Consider the following 27,057-nt stretch of genomic DNA (forward strand, 5'->3'; position numbering starts at 1 on the left):
CTGGCTCTAAATCAGCTGGGATCCTTCTTTTCAAGGAGAATGCCCACATGCTCTGCTAGGGCAGTTCTGAGAATGCCCACATGCTCTGCTAGGGCAGTTCTGTTAACTTTGTGTTTGGGGTCTGGATCCAAATATTTTTTGCTTGTATTCATGTTTATAAATGTAATTCCAGATACTCATCCAGAAGCAAATGTTGCTGACATCCATGGCATACACTAAAAGTTTGGTTTCTATGTCTATTGCTCTACATGCTAGAACAGTGGTCTCCAAACATTTTATGATCACTTTTTGATCACTTTATGATCACTCCAAGATCACTTTTTGAATTTAAGGGCAACTCAGGATCTACCCTGCCCCTTCCCTGAAGCCTTGCCCTACTCACTCCATCCCCCCGTTTCTCCATCGCTCGCTCTCCCGCTCACTTTCACCGGGCTGGGGCAGGGGGTTGGGGTTCAGGAGGTGGTGCGGGCTCTGCGCTTGAGCTGAGGGGTTTGCAGTGTGGGAAAGGGCTCCGGGCTGAGCCTGGGACAGGGCAGGGGGTTGGAGTGCAGGAGGGGGTGAGAGGTGCAGGCTCTGGGAGGGAGTCTGGGTGCAGGAGGGGGCTCCAGGCTGGGGCAGAGTGTTGGGATATGAGGGGGTATAGGGTGCTGGCTCTGGGAGCGGGATTAGGGCTGGGGCAGGGGGTTGGGGCACAGGAGAGGGGCAGGGGTGCAGGCTCCGGGTGGTGCTTACCTCAAGCAGCTCCCGGAAACAGCGGTATGTCCCCCCTCTGGCTCCTACATTGAGGTGTGGCCAGGCGGCTCTGTGCGCTGCTCCGTCTGCAGGCGCCACCCCCACAGCTCCCGGAAGCAGTGGCATGTCCCACCTCCGGCTCCTAGTGGAGGCGCAGAGCCAGCCAGGTGGCTCTGTGTGCTGTCCCCTCCACAGGTGCTGCCTCTGCAGCTCCCATTGTCTGTGGTTGCCAGCCAAAGGGAGCTGCAGAGCTGGCGCTTGGGGTGGGGGCAGCGTGCAGAGCCCCCTGGCTGCCCCAATGCATAGGAGCTGGGGGGGGGGGGGGGAAACATGCCGCTGCTTCCAGGAGCTGTGCGGAGCCATGGCATGCGTGGAGTGGGGCAACTCCCTGACCCCGCTCCCAGGCTGGAGTGCTGAAGCAGGGCAAGCCCCCGACCCCGTTCCCCGTCAGGAGCTCAAGGGCTGGATTAAAAGGTCTGACAGGCTGGATGCGACCCACCTCTGTTTTAGGGTATAGGAGAGAATACGATGAAGAAAAAAGAAGTATTTAAAGCCCAGAGAGGGGTGGAAATGACAAAAAGGTAGTTCTGATAATAGAGAAACTGCAAACTACTTCCTCATATCAAGATGCTGCACTTCTTTCCCATAGACAGTTAGGACTGAGCATATGGTACAGACCTCTGATATACATGGATTGTCGTCTATAACAATTGTAGTGAATGCAGACTTGTTTCGATGTTATGGAGGCCAATCCTCCTCCTCTGCCTCTGCTCTATTGTTACAACATCAAAGACCAACTGCTGGCTGAGATGCAGTCAATATGAAAAGGGCGACCAGCAAATTTACTGCTTGACTTCATCCCCTTTAAATGGAATAGGCACCATGGCCCTTTTTCAAAGCTCAGTCACAGACATATATCTTCTTTATAGGACATCATGTACAATACTGTGAAGCTGTAACTTGGGGGGGAAAATCAAACACCTTTAAAGAAATCCCTTGAGGTGAACATTCCTTTATAAAAATATCACTGTGGTTACAGGTTTTCAAACACTCAGTGCATTCTAGCTATAGTCCGTAAAGCCTCTACTATACAGAACTATTTTACTGAACTGAATTATATTTTAGGTAGGCTTAACACTTGAATCTCACTGGTTTCAAGAAAATAACGTTCATAAAAAGTGATCTATTTCAAATAAATACCCATGCCATTCAAATAAAATGAAATGGCAGCATTCATGTCCCGTGAATCATTAACTATTTTGTTACTGTCTGATCTGCGTAGTGAACATTGACAGAGCTCTTAAGCCCAAACTAATCTTAAAATCAGTCGCAGATAATGCCACCAACATCTACATCACATCTTCATATAATAAGAAATGTAATCCATCTTAGTTACTGGGCTACTCTCAGGAGACTCTTTAACATTTGCAGCCGCTACAGTCATGTTAAAAATGGGAAATTATAAAAGGCTTTCATTGCTGTAGTGTTGCTAAATTATTTCAGTCTCTTCCACAGGAAATACAAGGTAAGTGAATCAGATGTAAATTGAGGGATAAATCTGATATGGAATTGAAGGATGTAGGCCAGTAAAATTGAGGCCCGATCAATAAAATCATTCTGTAATCACTGTATAGTACATTTTTGTTGTTTAATGTCTACACTGCAAAGAAAAGCCTGCAGTGCCATGTCTCAGAGCCCAGGTCAATTGACTCGGGCGCAGATTGTGGAGCTAAAAACATCAGCGTATGTGTTCAGGCTTGGGCTGGAGCCGGGCTCAGAAACCGGATGAGGGGGGTGGCTCTCAGAGCCCATGTTCTGGCCCAAGCGGGAACATCTATACTGCTCTTTTTAGCCTCACAAGCCTGAGCCCCGCAAATCCAAATCAACTGACTCAGGCTCTGAGACTCAGAGTCACGGGTTTTTCTTTGCAGTGAAGACATACACTTGGTCATGGTTATTTGCCTTACACACTCTTCTCTTACAGATAGTTAATCCCTGCATACCTTGTTACTCATGTTATGGCTTCCATCTTGATTTAATTCTCTCCCCAGCCCTGAAAACATGAGTGTTAGGGTGCCACCTTTCTAATTGCTGGTAACTGGACCCTGAGGCCCTGCCCTCTGCCATGCCTCTTCCCCCAAGGCCCTGTTCCTCCTTTTCCCCAAGGCCCCGCCCCCCTCATTTGCTCCTTTCCCCCACCCCGTCGCTGGATCATCTCAAGGGGCCTGCCGGCATGTAGGAGGCGGCCCTGCCTGAGCAGGGGATGGCACAGGTTAATAACCTGGTGCCTCCTCCCATCCCGCAGTAACCGGAGTTTTGGTTCAAGTGCCATTTAGGGTTGCCAGATCCCCTTTTTGACCAGATTTTCCAGTCGAAAAGCCATCACCCGGTAACCCTAAAGGGCACCCAGACACAGAAGCCAAAAACTGGAATGTCTGGGTAAAACCCAGAGGGGTGGCAACCCTAATGAATGTGAATGTATGCATGCACCCATACAGTTTCCTACAGGAGATCGTAGTTTTCTTAAGGATGGACTCTTAGTAGTCTGGCCCACAGTTTGAAAAAATATCTGTTAAATGAAAATGGTGTATTCAAAAAGTAAAGTGGAAATTAAATAACTTGAACTATCAAAGGCATTATCTTTAATCAACTCAGAATAAACAGCTCTCTGGGTAACATATTGACAAACTGAATTAATCTAAGTGAGGTTTAAATTGATGTAACCATGTCTGTATTAGTGGTTTGCACTGTAACTAGATCAACTTTAAATTGATTTAATAAAATTGCACTGCTGTAACTCACAGGCAAAGCTAAAGACTCAAATTATGCTCTGTTGCACCTGTATTAATGCAATGCAATGCCTGTTGATTTCAATGGAGTTATTCTGTTTTTGCACTGGGGTAACTTGTAATGTTTTTGACACCATGTACTAGCACTTTTGGTTTTGCTTGAGTAGCTGTATCTGTAGGCATCAGCTATGGATTAAGACTGATTTCAGACAAAGACCCTAGTGCAGACCACCAACTTTATTGGTGGTGTGCTCAATTTATAAAAGAACCACACCACAATTGACATGCCTTTGTACCGAGATCTAGTTCTTTTTCACATGGTTAAGCAGAACTTTAGGACTATCTTTAAGTGTGCTGTCTGGTATATCCCAATAATATTACACAGGTGACATGAGACTCTGGCCCACTAACAGGATACATTTTCAATAATACATACAGAATTTAACCATTAAGTATGATGGACAGCTAAATCCAATGCATCAGGCTGAAAATTAACCTCTTAATGCACAGAGGAATATTCCTAACCAAAGGGTAGAACAGTTTTTCTAAAGAGAAATGTAATACATTTCTACATTTATTTTGGTCCAGGCTGTGGCTGTTTTGTGACCTCTTAACAAAGCTCTTTCCTCTTTAAAAAGGTGAAAAGACCATAGGTTTGTGGTTAACACAGGGTCAGGAATTCAGCAGTGCAGGGGATGGTATAGACAGAGGATTCCTTCCTCTCTCCCCCATGGCAGCCTGACAGAACTCACAGTTGCTAAAAAATGGGTATATGTATAGAGGGAAGGGACTGGTGACAGATTACTACAGTGATATGGGCTGTACAAGAACCTGAATAGGACAGATACTAATCCCAAATTTATCTCAGTCCAGGAACCTAGTCCAGAATTTTTCTGAGGCCAACACCTCAAAATTCAATATTCTACCCCAGATTGAAAAAGTTAAGTCCCTTAGAATGTAAACATGACAAATGGGTGGTCTGCTACCATACTTATACTGCTTGACTACCATAAGACAGCATTATTCTTCAGCCCCAGCATGACTTAGAACAGCCATGGGGCTGCTCTAGTTTACCCCAGCAGCATATATAGTAGAACCTCAGAACTTCGGGAATGGAGATTATTCATAACTCTGAAATGTTTGTAACTCTGTACAAAACGTTACGGTTGTTCTTTCAAAAGTTTACAACTGAACATTGACTTAATACAGCTTTGAAATTTTACTATTCAGAAGAAAAATGCTTCTTTCCCTTTATTATTAGTAGTTTATGTTTAACACAGTACTGTATAGTATTTGCTTTTTTGTTTGTTATTGTCTCTGCTGCTGCCTGATTGTGTACTTCTGGTTCCACATGAGGTGTGTGGTTGACCAGTCAACTCGTAACTCTTAACGTTCGTAACTCTGAGGTTCTACTGTAGTCCCTAAAGGACCTTGTACTACCTGAGAATTTGTGAAACAGAGCTCTGTCCTTAACTCTACGTTGTGGTGGAGAGTAGGCAGGAGACATCTGCTTTATTCAAGCTGAGAGCTCCCCCTGCCAGTAGAGTTCTCTGCTTGCTGATTACAGATTTTGGTTCCTTTGCATCACCTGAGCAGGGCCCAGGAACCAGATCAGATGTGAGACTCTGGCTCATTATTTTTATGTATTCTTCAGAATCCAGAAACTATTATCTGTTTCAGTCCACCGTGCTTACTGAAATTTCACAAGCTTTGAATCTGGAACTTCCACATGTGCGTTAACCCAGGCTCTCTCTGTCCTTTCAAACTAGACCTCAGAGGAATACACTTTACAGTGTCCTGTCCCTGCACAGCTGATGTGTGATTGGTAGATAAGGCCAGAAGGCATCACTGCAATTATCTAGTTTGACTTCCTACATAATACAGGCCATTGGACTTCTCTGAATAAGTTCTTGCTTTAAATCCAACAGCTGCATATCTTTTAGACAAACATCCATCTTGTTTTAAAAATTTCCAGTGATGGAGAAGACATGATAAGTTGTTTCAATGGTTAATTACTATTAATTCACTATTAAACATTTGCACCTTATTTCTAGTCTGAATGTCGTTAGCTTAAACTTCCAGCCAATGGATCTTGTTATACCTTTGTCTGCTAGACTGAAGAGCCCTCTATTATCAAATTTCTGTCCCCCTGTAGCTTCTTAAACTGCAATCTATTCACCCCATTAACCTTCTCTTTGAAAAGATAAATAGATTGAGCTCCGTGAGCCTTTCATTGTAAGAAATGTTTTTCAATTCTTTAAATCATTCTTGTGGCTCTTCTCTGAACCCTGTCTAATTTTTCAACATTCTCCTTGAATTGTGGATGCCAGAATTGGCCACAATATTCCACTGGTGATTACACCAGAGCCAAATACCAAGGTAATATAACCTCCCTGCTTCTACTTGATATTCCCCTGCTTGTACATCCAAGAATGCATGCACTGTATTGCAGCTAGTTTTAATATTAATATTCAAATATTAATATGAATTTTCCATTAGTGGATTTGCCAATGATCTGACTTTTTTGAGGGGGGAGGGAGAGAGAGAAGGGGAGAGGAGAACTAAACCCGAGTCACTATCCTCAAATGGTATTGTTAGTATCCTATATGACTGCGTTACCAAAGTGTCCTCTTCACTGTTCCTTCTGCTCTCCTACCTCTCTGTTCGTTACTTTCTCTTCATCTTAGAGTTCCTGCTCTTTGAGGCAGGGACTCCATCTTCATGTATCTTACATAGCACATAAGTGTGCATGGGGCTTTAAAAGGGCCTGATGCTACATTCACTGAAGACAATGGGAACCTTTCTATTGGCTTCACTGGACATTGGCTTGGGACTTAAGTAGTCATTACTAAGAACAGGGCTGTACTCTACCAGAAACTCTACTGTTAAGAGAGGGAAAGCAATCAAAGCCCTTACGGGGGGTTGTATCTAGTACTCATACTGGCACCTTGTACTGTAGTATCTGAGCACAGATATCAAAGGCTACACGGGTAAAGGGGTAAACTGATCTTTTCTAAGCAGAATGTTTTCTTTAGTAACCTCACAGTCCAAGCCCTTTCCTAGATGCTATATTAAACCATAACAATAAAACATTTTGGATCGAGGTGGACTCTCATGATCAGAAAGGATCCAGGTTCCCCAAGGCCCTGATTATCTCTGCAGGAGGGATGTTTTTGCTATGCACATGTGACTTTGCAGAATGGCTTAGTTGTGAAGAACAGCCAGCTCTTAACAGGAGAAAGCGAAGGAAGAAGACTCTCAGCCAGTGGTTTAGCTGGTGTAAAACTGGCATAGCTCCACTGAATATAATGGAGCTAGGCAAATGTACATCACTGGAGGATCTGACCTGGAGTGTACCACCACACAACCCTAGAGTGATTAGATGGATGAAATAAGGTAGAGTAGCAAGAGGGAGATCATCCTTCTGCATTTCTTCTCGGGTTTTCTTGAAAAGCTACTCAAGGTGGAAAGGGTCTAGATGGCTGCATGACTATACCCTCATAGAGGTGAGCAATGACACATCTGCTACCATCTTCTTGGTGTCTAACACAAGAGAAGAACAGAAACTATGTGACCCACAGCTGTGATTGTTCTCGGAGATGCAGAAAAAACAAAAGGGCAAAAGGAAGTGAAAGGAAGCAAGGAGCAGTCCTACACGCCCCCCCACTCCTCTGAAAATATTATGCTGCTGCCTACCTGAATGACTGAAGTAGCTACCTATCAGTTTTAACATAGTGATAATTCATCCTTCACTTTGTTTGGATTGTTGGCATTTTCAATTTCAAATATTTTATAAAACAACAACGCTGGGACTGTTCTGCTCTTAGTGATGGGTAAATGAGTGATCACTGCCCTCACAACTGCCTAAAGAGTAGTGGAAAATTCATGGAAATGTTAGTCATCTAGGTTTCTTTGTGATGTTCTCAATGACAGACTTCAGGCCTGACATTTTCTGCATTCAAGACTTATTGTAACAATATTCCCTTGGACACATTTGTATTAAAGGGCAACAATTATCACTGCAGTAACATTTCCTTCTACAGCTTGCTTAAGCAGCCTGTTTTCTTTCCCTAAATTATCACTTTCTTATTTGTATTGTGGCAGTGCCTAGGACTGGGGACCCATTGTTAGGCACTGTACATAGATAACAAAAAGCTCCAAAGAATTTAGGGTAGGATTTTCAAAAGGGCTTAACGCTGGCCTAATTTCTGCTCCCATAGAAGCCAATGGTAAAACTCCCATTGACTTTAAAGGGAGCATGCTTCAGCCAACAAGAGCTTCTGAAAAAAAACAAAACAAAACAAAACACAACCTTATTATTAAAAAAAGTGTGTAAAGGGAGACAACAGGTAGATACAACAAAAAGACAAGGCGAGCAATAGGTAACAGTGAGAATGGAATAAAACAGATATAATTTGACGTAAAGCACAGTGGTAGAACTGATTGCAACCCAACCCGTAAAACTAAAAACTGGAACTTCCAAATGTTTGAATATCATTTCAATTTTCAGGATGTGAGCACAAAGAAACAAACTGTTTTTTTAAAATAATATTTTGGACAGATCTGTGCCATACAAAAGTCCCTTGAAATCTCTCAATATACCTCAGAAGTTATGCATACAACATACCTATCTTTTCTTTTAACCACTACTCAAAAGAATTTACAAGCATAAAAGGAAACATTTAAATGCTAAAATTATTTCCTACCATTAGCTGTATTCTAATCACTTTTTTCAAACTAAGGAAACAATGAGAAATTGTAATATATAAAATAACACATTTAACTATCCAGAGAATTTTGAATGTCTTTGGTTTGAATGTCAGTTTATTTTTCCTCTTTTCTTTCCCCATGGGAAATATATAAAATACATATTCATACCACAATTTTCCTTATGTTCTCATTACATCAAAAGATATATTTGCTCAGCAGTCTGCCAAGATACCAACATCATACTTATAGATTAATCTGTCAAACATCATATTCATTATTAAATCTATAGTTGAAAATTGTATACCTCATGTTAGTTGTGTACTTAAATTTCATGATGCTAGAACACAAAACACAGGAAGTTTTCAGACTTTTGAATAATGTTTTCATTCTGGAATTTTTCACACCACATTTCCATTTGTTATAATTTATTGATAATATATAAATTTAGTACAAGTGCTTAAAATTAAGACAAAAGCTCAAATGTTAAATACTTAAGTTTATATTTAAAATAGCAACTGGGCTGGTTAACCAGATTTCTCTGTGGTAAAATAATTCCAAAATGGAGCAAGGTGCTGAAAAGCTTGATGTTTTGAATACACAAGTGGTAGATGTAGATTATCTAGTAGCAGGTCATGATATGCATGTTCAAACCACAGTGGGAGTACACTGAAATCAGCTCCCTAATGTAAAATAGAGTTGAGGTCTCTGCAATCTTAAAGATCATCAGCAGAACTTCAACCCGGATTCTCATTTTCATGGGCAGCCAGTGTAAATAAGGACATATAGCATCCGATGAAGTGAGCTGTAGCTCACGAAAGCTTATGCTCAAATAAATTGGTTAGTCTCTAAGGTGCCACAAGTCCTCCTTTTCTTTTTGCGAATACAGACTAACACGGCTGTTACTCTGAAACCAGTAATGTGACAGTACAGAACACTGAAAAAACTAAAGAGGTACAGCAATGTGTAAAATCTTTTTTTCAAAGGAAGCAATGAGTTTGACAATAACCAGTGGAACAGAAAATTGGTGCATGAATCAAAATGGTGGTAAAGAAGAGCAAAGAAAGTTGTTAAATTCTATTTTAGAAATAATGAGTAAATGATATGGTGAGACCGTAAATGGTGTGATTAAGAAACAAAAGATTGCTACTGAAAAGGACGGACAGATCCATGAATGATACAACTACTGCAGGCTGTGTCATTCATTCAATGAAGTGGAATCCGGGGAAAGGACATAATACTGTTCATGGTCAATAGAAAGACTTCCATCATGAGAGAATCCTAGTGCATCCAGCATGTGATATTTTGGGCACCAAATAATTTGAAAATGAATAGCAGGTACAGATACTTAAGCAGATCTGTCATTTATCTCTATCTGCCATTCACCAAGAAGAAAGAACAATGATGAGGCCAAGACTGAATCCTGAGTGACAACAGCAGCTAAAAGAGACAAGGTGGGTGGGGTAATCTCTTTTATTGGACCGACTTCTGTTGGTCAGAGAGACAAGCTTTTGAGAAGGACAGAGCTCTTCCTCAGGGACCTCTGTGTGGCTCAAAAGCTTGTCTCTCTCACCAACAGAAGTGGGTCCAATAAAGATATGACCTCCCCCGCCTTGTCTCTCTAATATCCTGGGACCAACAAGGCTACAACTACACTGCAGTAGCAGCTAAATCATATGAGCAAGACTTATCAAGCTTATCCAACATTCAGAGTAGACAACCAGGTACTTGTAGATAAGAGGCAAACATGTAAAATCCTGACTACCCAAAAGCTGAGCAGAAATAGTGAAGAAAGATTGTAGATGTAGTCAACTGCTACAGATAAGTCCAAGAGGATAAGAAGGAACCGCAAACATGAGACTGAGCAAAAGCCCAGTTAATAAAACCTTGAAATAATGTTATTTAGGTAGAATGGCTAACTTTTGCAAACCAGGAGCTTGAGAACAAAGGAGCTTGAGAACAAAGGAGCTTGAGAACAAAGTTCATGATCCTGCATGAAAAGAAGTGGTTGCTTACTGAAAAATAACTGGGAGTACCCACCTCAAAAAGTGATTAGACAATGTCACTGTGTAGCTAGCCATTATTTTTCTTATCTATTTATACATTGCCCTTCATCTGTGTAACATGACACATGATATCATAGGGAATCAGCTCTTCCAATGACAAGCCCTCAATTAACTTGTTGGTACTGAGCTGGTTTAAAACTAAAACTAAAATTAAAATTTAAAAAAAAAAAAGGAATTTCATTCAGTTTGAGTTAGATTTATTTTTCTTTTTAATTTGCCACTGAGTTGTTAGTAAAATGTTTCTTTGCTTTGAAATTTAATTTTCAAAACCAAATTTTAAAATTTGGAAAAAATCCCCCATATGACTAAACTATCCAATCAAAATTGGGAATGCAAAAAACATACAAATGGTGAAGAATGAACAAACAAAACATTGGTCTCCAGAGTCCCCAGGGGCCACACTACAAACAGTGACAACCAAACATTAAGAGGAAAAAAGGAGGACAATGGTTGCCCTACTTTATCAAATCAAACACAATGACTGAAGACAACTGAACATGAAAGAGAAAACAGACAGAAACATGAAGATGGGAAACCAAAATTGTAAACAAGGTAACATTTTTTGCTTTGTTTCCCTTAAGTTTTCAAAAGAAAAATTTGAAAAACCTAATAGTTTAAAAATGCAATTTTGGTTCAGAATCCACATGCTCTATTTATTACGCTGTAGCAAAAGCAAAATATTAGATTAGCTTTGAAATTATTGCGACCTATCACAATTTTTTTTTTTTTTTTTTTAAAGATTGATCTTTGTGCACCGATGAAGCTGGGGTTTGTTTGTTTTTTTAAATTTTCAACAGTCAATTTAGTGCTCATGACTGGTACTAGCCTATCAGCCATGAAGAATGAAGACAACTATTTATCCACAGAACAGGAGCTTGCAATACAAAAGTGCTCTGATACAGAAAAGCCAATCCTTGGCCTCTCAATGTCACCCTTGTTGACAGTGGCAATTAGTGCCAACGGGGAGAGTGGTCTGTATTGTGAACATTTACCCTCTGGGAAATTGGACTCAGCCCAGCCACTCATTTCACACCCCACTGGTCACCCAACAATATTTACATGGCCTAGAAACGTTGTAGTGAGTTTCCCTTCCCCCACTAGCTCAGATGAAGGAAGGTGTCTTTGAGGGAGACGAAGGGTATGCCTGCAGTTGGAGCTAGTGGTGTAACTCCTGCTTCGCATGGATGTACTTGCACTGGCTCCACTCCAGCTAGCATGCTAAAAATAGCAGTACAGCTGTGGTAGCAGAGGCAGCGGGGCGTGGTGGCATGGGGCTAGCTGCCCCGAGTGCCACCCACCTGACCCCAATGGCGAGCCCGTGCCGCTGCTCTCCCCTGACTGTGCTACCGCGGCATTAGCAACTTGTAGCACATTGGCTCGAGTCCACTACGGTGTTTAGGGCACTTGATCAAGCGGAGCCAGTGCTGGTAAATCTGCTCCACCTGGGAACAACACCCCTGGCTCCAAGTGCAGATGTAGCCTCAGGGAAATGGAAAGAGAAAGTGTGTTTTTGTGTTGTGGGTTGTTTTGTTGTTGTTGTTTTTGAATGTTGCTGTGCTGTAGCAAGGCCTAGAAGGTAAGCTCCAAGCCCACTGAAGTTAGTGGAAAACCTTCCATTGACTTCATGGGGCTTCAGGGCTGGCCCTATGGAAACAGGCACTGCCTGCCATATAAGGGCTCTGGCTGAACTACAGGGTTTTAAGGTAAGTTGACTCTTCTCCTTCATTCAGATAACCCTGATGCTACAACACTTTAAAAGTCTTTCTTAAACTAGTTTCAGAAGATTCAAAAAGAGGTGACAAAAGTCTGTTTCTTTCAAAAAGTGGGAAAAAAGTACTAAAGCTTCCTGTTTTGGATTATCTTTCCCATTTCCTAATTACTGAACCAGTGCTTCGGAGTGGAACTGAAGTCCCTACAACTGAAGGTGTGATCTTCTAATGACAGGGAAAGCCAAAGACCTGACCAGCAATGGTCACGGAGTATCCCATGGTAAATGTAGGGATACAGGTAAGAGTAGAGTTTGGAGGGAGGGTTGACAAGAGTGGGGTGTTTATCTGAGTGTCCTGGCCACATTCCAGCTCAAGAAATTACATTCCACCTACCTCACATTGCCCTCTGTAGCTTCAATTGGATATAGTATTCTTCGATCACTTCCCATTCTCAACTGTTGGGGTGTTGCATAGTGCTAAAAACAGTTGCCATATCCTACCCAAAGGATACTATAGATCAGGGGTGGGCAAACTATGGCCCGTGGGCTGGATCCGGCCCATCGGGGCTTTGAATCCAGCCTGTGGGATTGCCACCCCATGGCGCCACAGGCCCTGCGCTGCTCCCCAAAGCAGCTGGTACCATGTCCCTGCAGCCCCTGGGGGAGGGAAGGGGGGCAGAGGGCTCCGCACACTGTTCTTGTCTGTGGGTACCTCCCCTGAAGCTCCCATTGGCCGGGAACGGGGAACCGTGGCCAAGGGAGCTTCGGGGAAGGTACCCACAGACAAGGGCAGTGTGCTCAGCCCTCTGCCCGCCCTCCCGCAGGGGCCACAGGGACGTAGTGCTGGACGCTTCCTGGAGTGGTGCGGGGCTGGGGCCGGGACAGGCAGGCAGGGAGTCTGCCCTGGCCCCAGTGCACACCGCTGCCACCTCTGAGCCGCTCCAGGTAAGCTGCGTCAGGCTGGAGCCCGCACCCTGAACCCCTCCTGCACCCCAACTCCCTGCCCTGAGCCCTCTGCCTGCACCCCGCACCCCCCCTGCACCCCACACCTCCTGCCCTAAGCCCCCTCCCACACTCTGCGCCCCTCCCTGCACCACTGCCCTGAGCCCCCTCCTGAACTGTGCACCCCCTCCTGCCCCCAACCCCCTTCCGACCCCCCTCGTACACCCCACACCCCTCCTTTGCCCCAACTCCTTGCCCTGAGCCACTTCCTGCACACTGCACCCCCTCCCGCACCCCAACCCCCTGCCCCAGCCCTACATTCATGGCACTGCATGCAAAGTTTGCCCACCCTTGTTATAGATACTTTCCACTGGTAGGTGAATATATCTCTAGGAGATAAGTATATGGATCAGATGAGGCTTAGTTAATCTTTTTTTTAAAAAGGTCTGAGATCTTCAAATGGGAAATGCCTTTCGAAGAGCAAAATATTTTAATATTGGCTTTCTAGCTCTAGAACCTCTTTTTAAAATTCTTGCTGATGTCACAGCTTTGATGAAAGTGAATGTGATGGTTTCTTCAAAGCCCATGTTTCTTCGCTTTTTCTTTTTTTTTAAATCAGCACACAAGTGAGACACTTCATGGGCAGCCTCTGGGTTAGCTTGAAGTAAGCTGGTATTTGATGCAATGGCATAATCACACGGCCAGCTGATTTGGTCTATACACAGAGTTGCACTGGTTTAACTAACGGTGTGGTTTTTAAATGATTTAGTTACAGCAGAGCTGGATGAACTCCTGCCCCACTGAAATCAATGACAAAACTTTTCATTTACATTCAGTAGAGCCAGGATTTCACTTTTGGTATTTAAATCTGTTTTCTATGGAGTCATCTTGCACCAAGCATGCCTGTAACTTACAGATGCAGCTTAAATCCATATAAGCCAGGTCTAAACCTATTAGAGCATCTACACAAGGGTTTGCACTGGTTTAACTTAAATCAATTTTTAAAAATGAATTTAATTAAACTGGTATAGTTTCTGTATAAAGACAAACTTTTGTTTGCTCCATTGCCAGCCGTTTCTCTGTTCAAAGTTGTCCCAAGAACAGAACTACAGGATTTCTTAAACTTAGAAATGAATTGCACTGGCAAAACTATTCTGGAAAACCACCAGGAATATTGAACTTGCTTACCATTTTTATAAGCTAAAAAAGCTAAATTACTTTGCTTAAAGAAAGAATTGACAAGTCATTATTTCTCTTTGCATGACTGAGGTATGCTTCATCATCAAGTGAGCTAAACTTTCCCAGGGACTGCTTTTTCTTTGTATAGAAAACACTCCACATTTCTAGTTAATCATAGGCCCTATGTGATCAATCTTCAATATTCTTACTTAGTGTGTTAAATGCAATAAATGAACAAGAAAAAGCAATGGTCTGACCCTACATGGTGTTAAGGGCGCCTCAATTCCCAAGGAAGTCCAAGGTTCTGGCATTAATACTTTAAAAGTAAAGTTTAAGTATAGTTGTACAGCAATCTTTCAGAGTTCAGATGGGCTCACAAAATTCTTTGGGCTAGGCTGTGGAACCCTTACTGGTGCCGACAGGTACTTTCCAGTGGTCCCATTAGCTCTGGAGAATAAGTGCTCACTAGCATGAGTACAGATGGCAAGATTTAGCCCAGGCTTGTGGAGTCCCACAGGAATCAGTTCTTTCTCTGGTTATATTCCAACATCTACATGCCGCCACTAAATCAACTGGCAAGATGATATTGACTGAAATGCCAGCACTATGCAGACAATGCAACTCTACTTAATCATTCGCCACATATATTACCATGCAAATACCATCAAGATGGCCAAGTGGTTGGAGGAGATCAGCTCATGGACAAAGAACAACTGACTGAAGCGGAATGTGAGCAAGATAAAGGTTATGTTGGTGGGCAGAAGGAAAACACTTGGAAAAAACTTGCATGGTGCAGCCTCCTTTGGCTGATGATAAAGAGTTAGTCAATTCTGCCTATAGTTCTGGAGTGCTGATGCTAGCTAATGCTAAACTCTCTACAAAGCAGCATTCACAATTAACACTTCCTGTCATCTTGGGTTGACTAGGAAATTGTCCTATTCTGGCAGACACTGACTCTAGCCTTGGTTATATTCACTTTCCTTACCTGGAATAAAATATTGGGATATACCTGGGCATGAAGACATCAGCCGTTAAGAAACTCCAGCTAATACAGAGCTTTGTAGCAGATCTCCTCAGCAACACAAGCTATGGCAAGCATGTCAAACCTGTCCCCGGAGTATTAATTCAAGTTCAACATCTCGGTATTTACCTTCAAGGTGGCATATCTAACAGATCACCTAAAGCTCCGGGATGAAGACCAGGGTCAAATCCTCCACTTTTCCAGCACAATGGAACATTCTACCAGATGGGTAAAGCTTGTCTGTGCAGGAGACACAATCCGAGGGCCAGTCCGAATCCGTCCATCAAACTCCCAGAGAAACTAAGGACCCTCACAAACCTCTCCACCTCCTCCAAGTGTAGGGTACATTCCTTCAACCTTCCTTCTCTAACACACACCGAGCAGCATGTACCCTTAAACAAAAACTAAAAATCCTCATCAAAACAAAAAACTTTCCTCAGAGAGAGACTTGCAAGTGGGGTGTGAGGAAAACAGGAGACTAAGGGGGGGAAATGATAGAGGTATATAAAATCATGAGTGGTGTGGAGAAAGTGAATAAGGAAAAGTTATTTACTTGTTCCCATAATATAAGAACTAGGGGCCACCAAATGAAATTAATGGACAGCAGGTTTAAAACAAATAAAAGGAAGTTCTTCTTCACACAGCGCACAGTCAACCTGTGGAACTCCTTGCCTGAGGAGGTTGTGAAGGCTAGGACTATAACAGGGTTTAAAAGAGAACTTGATAAATTCATGGAGGTTAAGTCCATTAATGGCTACTAGCCAGGATGGGTAAGGTGTCCCTAGCCTCTGTTTGTCACAGGGTGGAGATGGATGGCAGGAGAGAGATCACTTGATCACATTTCCTGTTAGGTTCACTCCCTCTGGGGCACCTGGGATTGGCCGCTGTCGGCAGACAGGATATTGGGCTGGATGGACCTTTGGTCTGACCCAGTATGGCCATTCTTATGTTCTTATGAGGATGACAGCATGAATCACCCGACAGAAATCAGTCATGTGCTTCAGGCATTACTGGAAGGCACTCAGATACTACAGTGATTAGAGTGGTCTAAGAACCTATTTGGAATAGAAAAAGCCCTCGGTAAGCAGATAGCACTTTGCCTGTCACTGTCGAACAGCACAAGTCAAATCCATATCCTTTAGGGTGAACAATGTATCCACTAAAATGAAGTCACATATCATCATTAAGCGATTTCAGTCTTCAAAGTATCATCTACTTTCATTCATAAACCAACTGCCTTGTAAAAGTAATTTGTGTTGTGTTAAAACTGTTGATCAAGCAGGTCACGATTTAGTGCCTTAAAATCACTTATGATGAGTGCTTGCTTATCACTCATTTGATTTAACAGGCCAAGGGCTGTCTGGAAGCCATCAATGGAAAAGTCTTAACACTAAGATTTTCAAAGATGCCTATGTGATTTGGATGGCCAATCCTCTTTAAAATTAACAGGAATTAGGGTCCAAATCCCCAGCCATCTTTGAAAACCTCAGCCTGAAAGTCCCCAAAAATATACAGCAATCCTGTTCAGATTGATAGAACAACTGAAGAATTTTGTGTGTGTGTGTGTGTGTGTGTGTCTGAATAGATATCTTGTTGCATTTTGATTAAATATTTCTAAAGAGTAGTGAAAACAAAAAAGCTGCAGGCTTACATACACATTATAGAGCGCTGAAACACTTCCTACCACAGATGGCAGAGAACACACCAACATTTTAAGAACTCTTTCTCCTCTGCTGCCTACCCCTTATGCAGGGCCGGTGCAGCCACTAGGCAAACTAGGCAGCCATCTAGGGTGCCAAGTGGTTGGGGGCGGCCAAAAGTGCGCTCCAGGGAGGCAGTGGAGCAAAGGTGAGCTGGGGCAGGGGGGCGCAGGGAGGGCCACCTGCAGCAAGTAACCGGGGATGGGGGCACGCAGGGGAACTGCTCCCCGCCCCAGCTCATCTCTGCTCCGCCTCCTCCCCTGAGTACGCCACCCCGCTCTGCTTCTCTCGTCCCAGGCTTGCAGTGCCAAACAGCCAATTGGCGCCGCAAGCCTGGGAGGCAGGAGAAGTGGAATGGTGGCGGCGTGCTCAGGGCAGGAGGCAGAGCAGAGGTGAGCTGGGGTGGGGAGCTGCTGCACGGCTCCCCGGGCCGAGGGGAGGGGGGGTGCGGGAGAGCTGCCGCACGGCTCCCCGCGCTGAAGGGGGCAGGGAGCTGCCGCAGGGGGGGCACCTCAGGGCGTTGGGGGAGCAGGGAGCCGTGGTCTCTGTCTCTGGTATTATGAAACTATCTTTGCTTGAAAAATTCCAAAAGCTACTCATCAGCTATTTGTAGCTAAGAATCACTTAGGTGTTAGTGAAAGCACAATATAAATCCATAAAGAGTGCATCCCTGTACACAAGAGGGCTTGAATCACCAGTTAATATAAACCAATTGGCATAAAACTTCAGTAATACAAGGGTGAGTCAGGCCCATTGTCTCTTTGCAGCAGTGGTAACACCTCTGCTCCTACACATAGCATATCCCTAGCAGGAGCAGCGAAGTGAATATGACTCGGGTTGAATCAGTGTTTTCTCCCCGGTGCTGCTGCTACCAGAGCATTATGGTCAGCAACAGATGCATAACATGTACCAGATGGCTGGGAAATGGACACACATGTAGGGAGAATAGCAAGAGCAAAAATAAGGATGGAGATAGAAGCAAATTGTTTAATTTTAGGGTGGGAGTTTTATCTGAAATTCTTTCATCTACCAACCTAATTAATGATGAGAGTTAACTTAATTGGAGGGCAAAAAGAAGTCAGACATAAAACCTCACTTCTAAAATGCTGGAATCTCTTCCGTTATTTGGAAGAGCAAGTGGTAAGGGAAGGAATAGATCCTCCCAAAGAGACTGAATTAGAGGCCTTTACATATAAATATAAAATACCTTTATTTATAGTCTGTAGATCTGTAGCCACACTTGAAGTTTATAGGGCCTGATTCAGAAGGCATCCTTATGCAGGAAAGGCACTTAAGAATGTACTAAATCATTTCTGTTTAGTCCTGAATTCTCATTCACACATATAGGGCCCAGAGAAGGAGAGCAGTCAACAGAAACAGAGGGAAACCTTCCCATAGTTAGGACCCTCCTTCCAGATGACCTTGGGGTATCCTCTAGCACTGAGGTTGCCTCTCCGGGGGAGGGAACTCCAGTCATTAGGAAAAGACAGGTGTTAGTAATGGGAGATTTGATCATTAGAAATATAGATAGCTGGGTTTGTGATGACTGGGAGAACCGTATGGTGACTTGCCTGCCTGGTGCGAAGGTTGCGGATCTCTCGAGGCATCTCGATAGACTTATGTGTAGTGCTGGGGAGGAGCCAGTGGTCGTGGTACATGTAGGTACCAATGACATAGGGAAGGGTAGGAGAGACGTCCTGGAGGCCAAATTTAGGCTGCTAGGAAAGAGACTGAAATCCAGGACCTCTATGGTGGCATTCTCAGAAATGCTTCCAGTTCCACGTGCAGGGCCAGGTAGGCAGAGTCTCAATGGGTGAATGAGACAATGATGTAGAGAGGAGGGGATTAGATTTATTAGGAACTGGGGAAACTTTTGGGATAGGGGGAGCCTATACAGGAAGGATGGGAAAAGGATAAAGTATGGGCCAGATCAGACAAGAAACATTCACATAAAGAATCTGACACATCAGAAAAGGGCAGACAAATAAACTGTGACAAGTTTTTAAAGTGCTTGTACACAAATGCTAGAAGTCTAAATAATAAGATGGGTGAACGAGAGTGCCTCGTGTTAAAGGGGGATATTGACATAATAGGCATCACAGAAACCTGGTGGAGTGAGGACAATCAATGGGACACAATCATTCCGGGGTACAAAATATATTGGAAGGACAGAACAGGTCGTGCAGGGGGGAGGGAGGGAGGGAGTGGCACTATATGTGAAAGAAAATGTAGAATCAAATGAAATAAAAATCTTAAATGAATCCACATGCTCCGTAGAATCTCTATGGATAGTAATTCCATGCTCTAATAAGAATATAACAGTAGGGATCTATTGTTGACCACCTGACCAGGACAGTGATCGGGATGATGAAATGCTAAGGGAGATTAGAGAGGCTATCAAAATAAAAAACTCAATAATAGTGGGGGATTTCAATTATCCCCATATTGACTGGGTACATGTCACCCTCAGGACGAAATGCAGAGACAGAATTTCTCAATATTTTACATGACTGCTTCTTGGAGCAGCTGGCATAGGAACCCACAAGGGGAGAGGCAACTCTCAATCTAGTCCTGAGTGGAGCGCAGAATCTGGTCCAAGAGGTAACTATAACAGGACTGCTTGGAAATAGTGACCATAATATATTAACATTTAACATTCCTGTGGTGGGAAGAACACCTCAACAGCCCAACACTGTGGCATTTAATTTCAGAAAAGGGAACTATGCAAAAATGAGGAGGTTAGTTAAACAGAAATTAAAAGGTATAGTGACTAGAGTGAAATCCCTGCAAGCTGCATGGGCGCTTTTCAAAGACACCATAATAGAGGCTCAACTTAAATGTATACCTCAAATTTAAAAACTCAGTAAAAGAACTAAAAAAGAGCCACCGTGGCTTAACCACCATGTAAAAGAAGCAGTGAGAGATAAAAATGCATCTTTTAAAACGTGGAAGTCAAATCCTAGTGAGGTAAATAGAAAGGAGCATAAACACTGCCAATTTAAATGTAAAAATGTAATAAAAAAGCCAAAAAGGAGTTTGAAGAACAGCTAGTCAAAAACTCAAAAAGGTAATAACAAAATGTTTAAGTATATCAGAAGCAGGAAGCCTGCTAAACAACCAGTGGGGCCCCTGGACGATCGAGATACAAAAGGAGCACTTAACGACGATAAAGTCATCGCGGAGAAACTAAACGAATTCTTTGCTTCAGTCTCCACGGCTGAGGATGTTAGGAAGATTCCCAAATCTGAGCCGTCTTTTGTAGGTGACAAATCTGAGGAATTGTCACAGATTGAAGTGCCAATAGAGGAGGTTTTGGAATTAATTGAGAAACTTAACAGTAACAAGTCACCGGGACCAGATGGCATTCACCCAAGAGTTCTGAAAGAACTCAAATGTGAAATTGCGGAACTATTAACTATGGTTTGTAACCTATCCTTTAAATCAGCTACTGTACCCGATGACTGGAAGATAGCTAATGTAATGCCAATATTTAAGAAGGGCTCTAGAGGTGATCCTGGCAATTACAGACCAGTAAGTCTAACATCCGTACCGGGCAAATTAGTTGAAATAATAGTAAAGAATAAAATTGTCAGACACATAGAAGAACATAAATTGTTACGCAAATGTCAACATGGTTTCTGTAAAGGGAGATCATGTCTTACTAATCTGCTAGAGTTCTTTGAGGGGTTCAACAAACATGTGGACAAGGGGATCCAGTGGACATAGTGTACTTAGATTTCCAGAAAGCCTTTGACAAGGTCCCTCACCAAAGGCTCTTCTGTAAATTAAGTTGTCATGGGATAACAGGGAAGATCCTTTCATGGACTGAGAACTGGTTAAAAGACAGGGAACAAAGGGTAGGAATAAATGGTAAATTTTCAGAATGGAGGGGGGTAACTAGTGGTGTTCCCCAAGGGTCAGTCCTAGGACCAATCCTATTCAACTTATTCATAAATGATCTAGAGAAAAGGGTAAACAGTGAGGTGGCAACCTTTGTAGATGATACTAAACTGCTCAAGATAGTTAAGACCAAAGCAGACTGTGAAGAACTTCAAAAAGATCTCACAAAACTAAGTGATTGGGCAATAAAATGGCAAATGAAATTTAATGTGGATAAATGTAAAGTAATGCACATTGGAAAAAAATAACCCCAACTATACATACAACATGATGGGGGCTAATTTAGCTACAACTAATCAGGAGAAAGATCTTGGAGTCATCATGGATAGTTCTCTGAAGACATCCACACAGTGTGCAGTGGCAGTCAAAAAAGCAAAAGGGATGTTAGGAATCATTAAAAAAGGGATAGAGAATAAGACAGAGAATATCTTATTGTCCTTATATAAATCTATGGTATACCCACATCTTGAATATTGCATACAGATGTGCAGTGATGAGCTGCCAAAATCTTAACCAGTTCCCTCCTCACCCCATGAGGGGGTCATGGCCTGCCCCCACCCCCTGGGACTCCTGCCCCATCCAAACCTCCGCGTTCTTTGATGCCCCCCCTGGGACCCCTGCCCCATCCACCCCCCCCCCCGTCGCCTGACTGCCCCCAGAACCGGGCAGGAGGGTCTCGTGGACCACCGTAGTGGGTGCCCACCCCGGCCCGCCCCTAAGAGCCAGAAGGACCTGCCGAGGGGTGAGGTGGGGAGTCCTGGCGGTGCTCACCTGGGGCGGCTCCCAGGAAGCATCCGGCAGGTCCCTCTGGCTCCTAGGGGCGGGGTAGCATAGCTGGGGGGAGCAGGGGGAGCGGCCGCTCCCCACACTGATCACATCAAAAGTGGTGCCTTAGGCTGGAGCACCCACAGGGAAAATTTGGTGAGTGCAGAGCCCCCACCGGCAGCTCCCCACCCCGAGCCCGGCCCCAGCTCACCTCACTTCCGCTCCGCCTCCTCCCCTGAATGAGCTGCCCAGCTCTGCTTCTCCGCCCCCCCGCCCCTCCCACGAATCAGCTGTTTCTGCGGGAAGCCGGGGTGGGCTGAGAAGCAGGCATTAGAAAAGGTTCAGAAAAGGGCAGCTAAAATGATTAGGGATTTGGAACGGGTCCCATATGAGGAGAGATTAAAGAGGCTAGGACTTTTCAGCTTGGAAAAGAGGAGACTAAGGGGGGATATGATAGAGGTATATAAAATTATGAGTGGTGTGGAGAAAGTGAATAAGGAAAAGTTATTTACTTGTTCCCATAATATAAGAACTAGGGGCCACCAAATGAAATTAATGGACAGCAAGTTTAAAACAAATAAAAGGAAGTTCTTCACACAGCGCATAGTCAACCTGTGGAACTCCTTGCCTGAGGAGGTTGTGAAGGCTAGGACTATAACAGGGTTTAAAAGAGAACTTGATAAATTCATGGAGGTTAAGTCCATTAATGGCTATTAGCCAGGATAGGTAAGGAATGGTGTCCCTAGCCTCTGTTTGTCAGAGAGTGGCGATGGATGGCAGGAGACAGATCACTTGATTATTACCTGTTAAGTTCACTCCCTCTGGGGCACCTGGCATTGGCCACTGTCAGTAGACAGGCTACTGGGCTGGATGGACCTTTGGTCTGACCCAGTATGGCCGTTCTTTTGTTCTTATGTAGAGCCAAATTTATGCTCACTTGACTCATTCAAATCATTCTATTGACGTCCCAAAGTGTCATAGTCTATATTAGATATTAGTCATAAACAAAGTAGAAAATAGCATTTTAATTTGCCCTCTTAGTGATACCAAAGATTCAGGTCAGAGTTTAAAGTGTTAAAAATTTTGGTATACCTGCAGGTTTTGATGCAAATTTTCCTGCTCAGTTACATTTCAAAATGGTTGTGGCACAGAAAGTTCTTTCTTGGGTATGGCAAGTTGTTTGTGCGTACAACAGATTTTATCAAAAGTAGAATTTATCTAATCATATAGCTCCACTACTTAAATAGGTTTTATTTTCTCTTCACAGCACTAGCAAAGCAGCAAAGACAGAGTAGCAAAAAATCAATAAGAAGAAAGAATAAGCCCTGAATGATTTCAGAACACCTTTCCGTAACCCCTGACTATATAGGATCACAGTAGAATAACCTGGATAACTGTATATGTCGAGCAAGCTAAACAACTATGCATATATCAAGCTGACCGCTGTTACATCACATATGGATTTTATCAACCAGTTGAAAAAAAAATTATAAACTAACAGCAACTTGATTTACTACCTTTTGTTTGTAACAACCGATCTATTTGTTATGGTTCTCTTTACTTTCTTTACATTCACTTTTCACAGAGGAATTCAGTGAGGGAGCAGCATACATCTTGTGCTTTAACAGCACAAAATAATTGTTACCAGAGCAAACTTTTCAAAAATAAAAATACTGTGTATGAAAACATCTGCCCAGTAACATTCTGAAATGCAATTTTTTTAGAGCAGGTTACAATATTTTTTGGCTAGAGGATGAATCCCTGCAAGTTATGAAAGCAACAGACTGATAAATTTCCATCTGTTCAAATGTTCACCATGGTCTGATATACTCTCTGCCCTTAATGTCTGTTACAGAGATGCTCTCCCAAATACATAACTGCAAAATCAATTCAGTGGGGAAGTACATAAAACGTTTTATGCTACAAATGGGAAAACATTATGAAAAATACTGAACTGCTAAACCCATCATGTGCTTAAAGGCACAGACTTCTTTTATAATAGATAATTTTATAAAACAGGATATAGAGACTTCTTGGAAGTCAACTGTCAATAGTTTTTAACAGCAGCTGGCCAACTAAATAGATACTAGTTTACTACAATTGTCTGAAGAGGATGACTTTTCCTTTCTTTCACCCTTATCCCTATGTAGTACTTTTAAAAAAAACTCCTTTGAGAAATGGTATCACCTACCATTTCCATTTGCCCAGATGTTTTCCTCATTAGCCTGTCAGGAAAGGCAAATACAGGGTAATTCTAATGATAGCAAACACCTCATAAAAAAACCTCTCCAAATTTACTTTTCCACAAAATATAATTTTAAGGCACTTCATGAACCCCTGCGGAAAGAAAGCATCATTTACAAAATATTATTACTAGAAATCTTAAAGATATTAAAAAACTGGAATGTCAGTCTAGTGATAAAATTTCAGTTTACAAGACAGAATACAACTATGGACCTTATTCAAGGCACTTTCCTCAATTCTGACTTCCACTTAGTTCAGCAGGAAATGGTCTGAGTAACAGCCTGATCCTGCAATGTAAAATGCATGGGTGGACTGCTACATATGCAGAGACCCACTGAAGTTAGTGATTTCACACTGAGCATTGAAGAATAAGGACCCAAGGGGAATAAGGAGTGCTGAATAGGAAGTCCTGTCCTCTATTAACTAGGAATAAGAAAGAAGTGGTTTTAATATAGTTATACTTAAATTTATTATATATTTCTTCTCAGTTCTCTGCACGATATACAAGATATTTCATTTTTTCTATACCTGCATTTAGACAGAAGAAAAAAAAAAACCAATCAGTATAAAAACCCACTTTACTAGAGATTTAAGGTGTATTCAATTTGATCTTACATCTTCCACTACTGGTCTCAAGCCATTGTAAATAACTGGCAACAGTAACACTGTTAAGAAGAGGAGCCATCGGAAGAACAGGAAAGCACAAAAAACAGTGCTCTAAAATTCACTGAGATCATTTCAAGGGACATCAGTCATTTGGGTCCCAAGTTACTAGTGTTACACACATATTTTGTCCTTTTACTGTTGAAATAAAAATTATTTCCGTCAGCAGCAAAGAATCATGAAGCTTGGGTTAGAGAGAGAGTTATTTACACTGAAGGGTGAAATTCAATTATTTTTGGTGGTTTTCACTGGGGTCTTCTCCACACCTCACGTTTGAGCTTCGGCACATGGAGAAGTCTGCTTTCATCATTTATATGAAAATTTCATTAATAAGTCAGCAAAAATACAGCAGCTCTCTCCAGACGTTTTTGAAATACTTGCAACTTTACCAAATCATATGAGAAATCAAAGTGGGAGCTACTTCTAGCCACGTCTCCCCACCCCACTCCCGCCCCCCATCCCAAGACAATATAAATGCAACTAGCAGTTTCAAAAGCTAGTTTGATAAAAGCGTGTCTGGGAATAGCGCTCGACAAGTCGCAAGTCGGGAGAGAATGGCTGTGACAAGCAGGACAGTGACGGGTGGGAAGGAGGGGAACCCATGGGGAGGGGAAAACGGGTGCACGGGGTTGCAGAGATTTCAGCCCAAGGTGGGCCCTGCTGGCTTCATGCCACCCCCTGCAAATCATTTCGTTTAGTGCAGGCCCCCCAGCTTGCTTGAATTCGCACCTTTTCAGCACAAACACGAGGCTCTGGTTGCCACTTTGCACGAATTCAACCAATGCGTCTACGTTTTAAGGATGGAGAGGTGACAAGCACCTGAGGGCAGCAGCACTGACTGGGCGTGGGGGGTAACATGGGCGGAGGGAATTCAAGCTTCCCTCTACCGCCCCATTCCTAGGGGCATCACTGCATCCGAACAACAACAGCGGGGCTGTCTCCAGCCCACGCGTCTTTCTTTTAAGGGGGCGTGGGTCATGCCGCGTCCCATCCCCTGCCCCTGTACCATGGACCTGGGAGCATCGTGCAGCAGCCAGCCTCAGGTTCGTGCCACCCACGGGCACTGCCTCTTTGCGGGGAATCCGGATCCAGGAGGGTCTCAGGCAATGGGGCGGCCCACCCACGCCTGTGTTTTTGTCGAGGTGCCCCGCCCCCCAAACGCATCCAGCAGCCCCCACCCCGGGGCCGGAGCCACGCGCCAGGGCTGGAAGCAGTGAAGGAAACGCCCCGCGGGCGGGACTCACCTGCGGCTGGCCCTGGGTGCTGTTGGCCGGCGCGGGGTCGGGCTGGGCCCGCAGCACGGTGATGTGCAAGGTGAGCAGCAGCAGCCCCAGTAGCAGCAGCAGCTCCGCCGCCAGCCGCACCATCCTCTTCAAGCGGGCGGCTTTAGGGCCCCGCAGGAGCGGCGGCAGCAGCCGGGGGGGAGGAGGAGCCGGAGCCGGAGCCGCCCCGGCCGGTGCGGTGGCCCCGCTGTCCGGCCGAGCCGGGGTGGCGGAGCAGCAGGTCGCGGGGCCCGGGCCTGCTGCGGCCGGCGCCGGGGGCTCGGCTGGCAGCCCCGCGCTCCGGAGTCCGCATGGGCTCGCCAGGGGGTCTCCGGGGCGGGGGGCTGGGGAGCCAGGCGCGCGGGGCAGCCCGCAGCCGGCGGGGGCCCGGGCCGCGCTCCGCATCCAGGGGGAGGCGAACGGGGAGCGGCCGCTGGGCTCCCTCACATGGCGGGGGCCGCTGGGGCCAGCGCCGGGACGCCGCGGGCTATTGCTGCGGGCTCCGCGGAGGGGAGGGCGCTGGCTTCCGCCTGCTGCGCTGGCCTCCCGCACCACGATGCGGGGCTTGGTTCTCCCTAGCTCCACTTCCCTGCACGGGCTGGGCCCCCCCCGTGCCCCTCACACTGCACGGGCTGCCCCACTGCACGGGCTAGGCGCCCCTAGTCCCACTTCACTGCAGGGGCTGCCCTAGCCCGCCTGCCCCCCTCTCACTGCCCGGGCTTGGCGCCCCTAGTCCCACTTCACTGCACGGGCTGCCCTAGCCTGCCTGCCCCCCTCTCACTGCCCGGGCTTGGCGCCCCTAGCTCCACTCCACTGCACGGGCTGCCCCAGCCCCCCCTTCACACTGCACGGGTTAGGCGCCCCTAGTCCCACTCTACTGCCCTAGCTCCCCCCCCCACACACACACTGCACGGGTTAGGCGCCCCTAGCTCCCCTCACACTGCATGGGCTGCCCTAGACCCCCCAGCCCCCCTCTCACTGCACGGGCTTGGCGCCCCAGCCCCCCTCTCACTGCACGGGCTTGGCGCCCTCTCGCTCTTCCCCTCTCACTGCACGGGCTGCGCCGCCTTCCCAGGCAGTGCCCGACCGACCCCCTTGCACGCTGCCCGTAGGCACAGCTCTATCCCCCCGGCCTCTGGCTGGGCTAGCCCCGGGCTCTCTGCCTGGCTGTCAGCGCCTGCTCCCAGGGCGAATGGCTCCCTTCCTGCCCCGGAGAGGGGTGACTTCCCTCCGCGCCCAGCGGTGGCCCCGGGGGCTGAGTTTAGCTCTGAGCTGGGGGTGCCGGAGCCCCGCTTCTCCTCCGCCTCTTCCTGCCGGTGCTGCGGGCTCCAGCCTCGGGGACACGCATCTCCTCGGCAGGGCGGCGGCAACTTCCCTTT

At 44.9% G+C, this 27,057-nt stretch overlaps 1 protein-coding gene across 2 annotated transcripts in view; it reads right to left on the bottom strand.

Annotated features, from left to right (window-relative positions):
• Positions 1–26,083, bottom strand: part of ISM1 (isthmin 1) — a 68,930-nt gene extending 42,847 nt beyond the window's left edge. Inside the window, exon 1 of one of the 2 annotated variants that reach the window (XM_074947175.1) lies at positions 25,661–25,878. In XM_074947175.1, the coding sequence (XP_074803276.1) occupies positions 25,661–25,783 (123 nt within the window). In that variant the 5' untranslated portion in view covers positions 25,784–25,878. Of the gene's footprint in view, positions 1–25,660 lie in introns of both variants that reach the window. The other variant, XM_074947174.1, reaches the window with a different exon arrangement.
• Between the last annotated feature and the right edge of the window lie 974 nt (positions 26,084–27,057).

Source organism: Natator depressus, chromosome 3 (genome assembly GCF_965152275.1).
Source record: "Natator depressus isolate rNatDep1 chromosome 3, rNatDep2.hap1, whole genome shotgun sequence".
Taxonomy (NCBI): Eukaryota; Metazoa; Chordata; order Testudines; family Cheloniidae; genus Natator; species Natator depressus.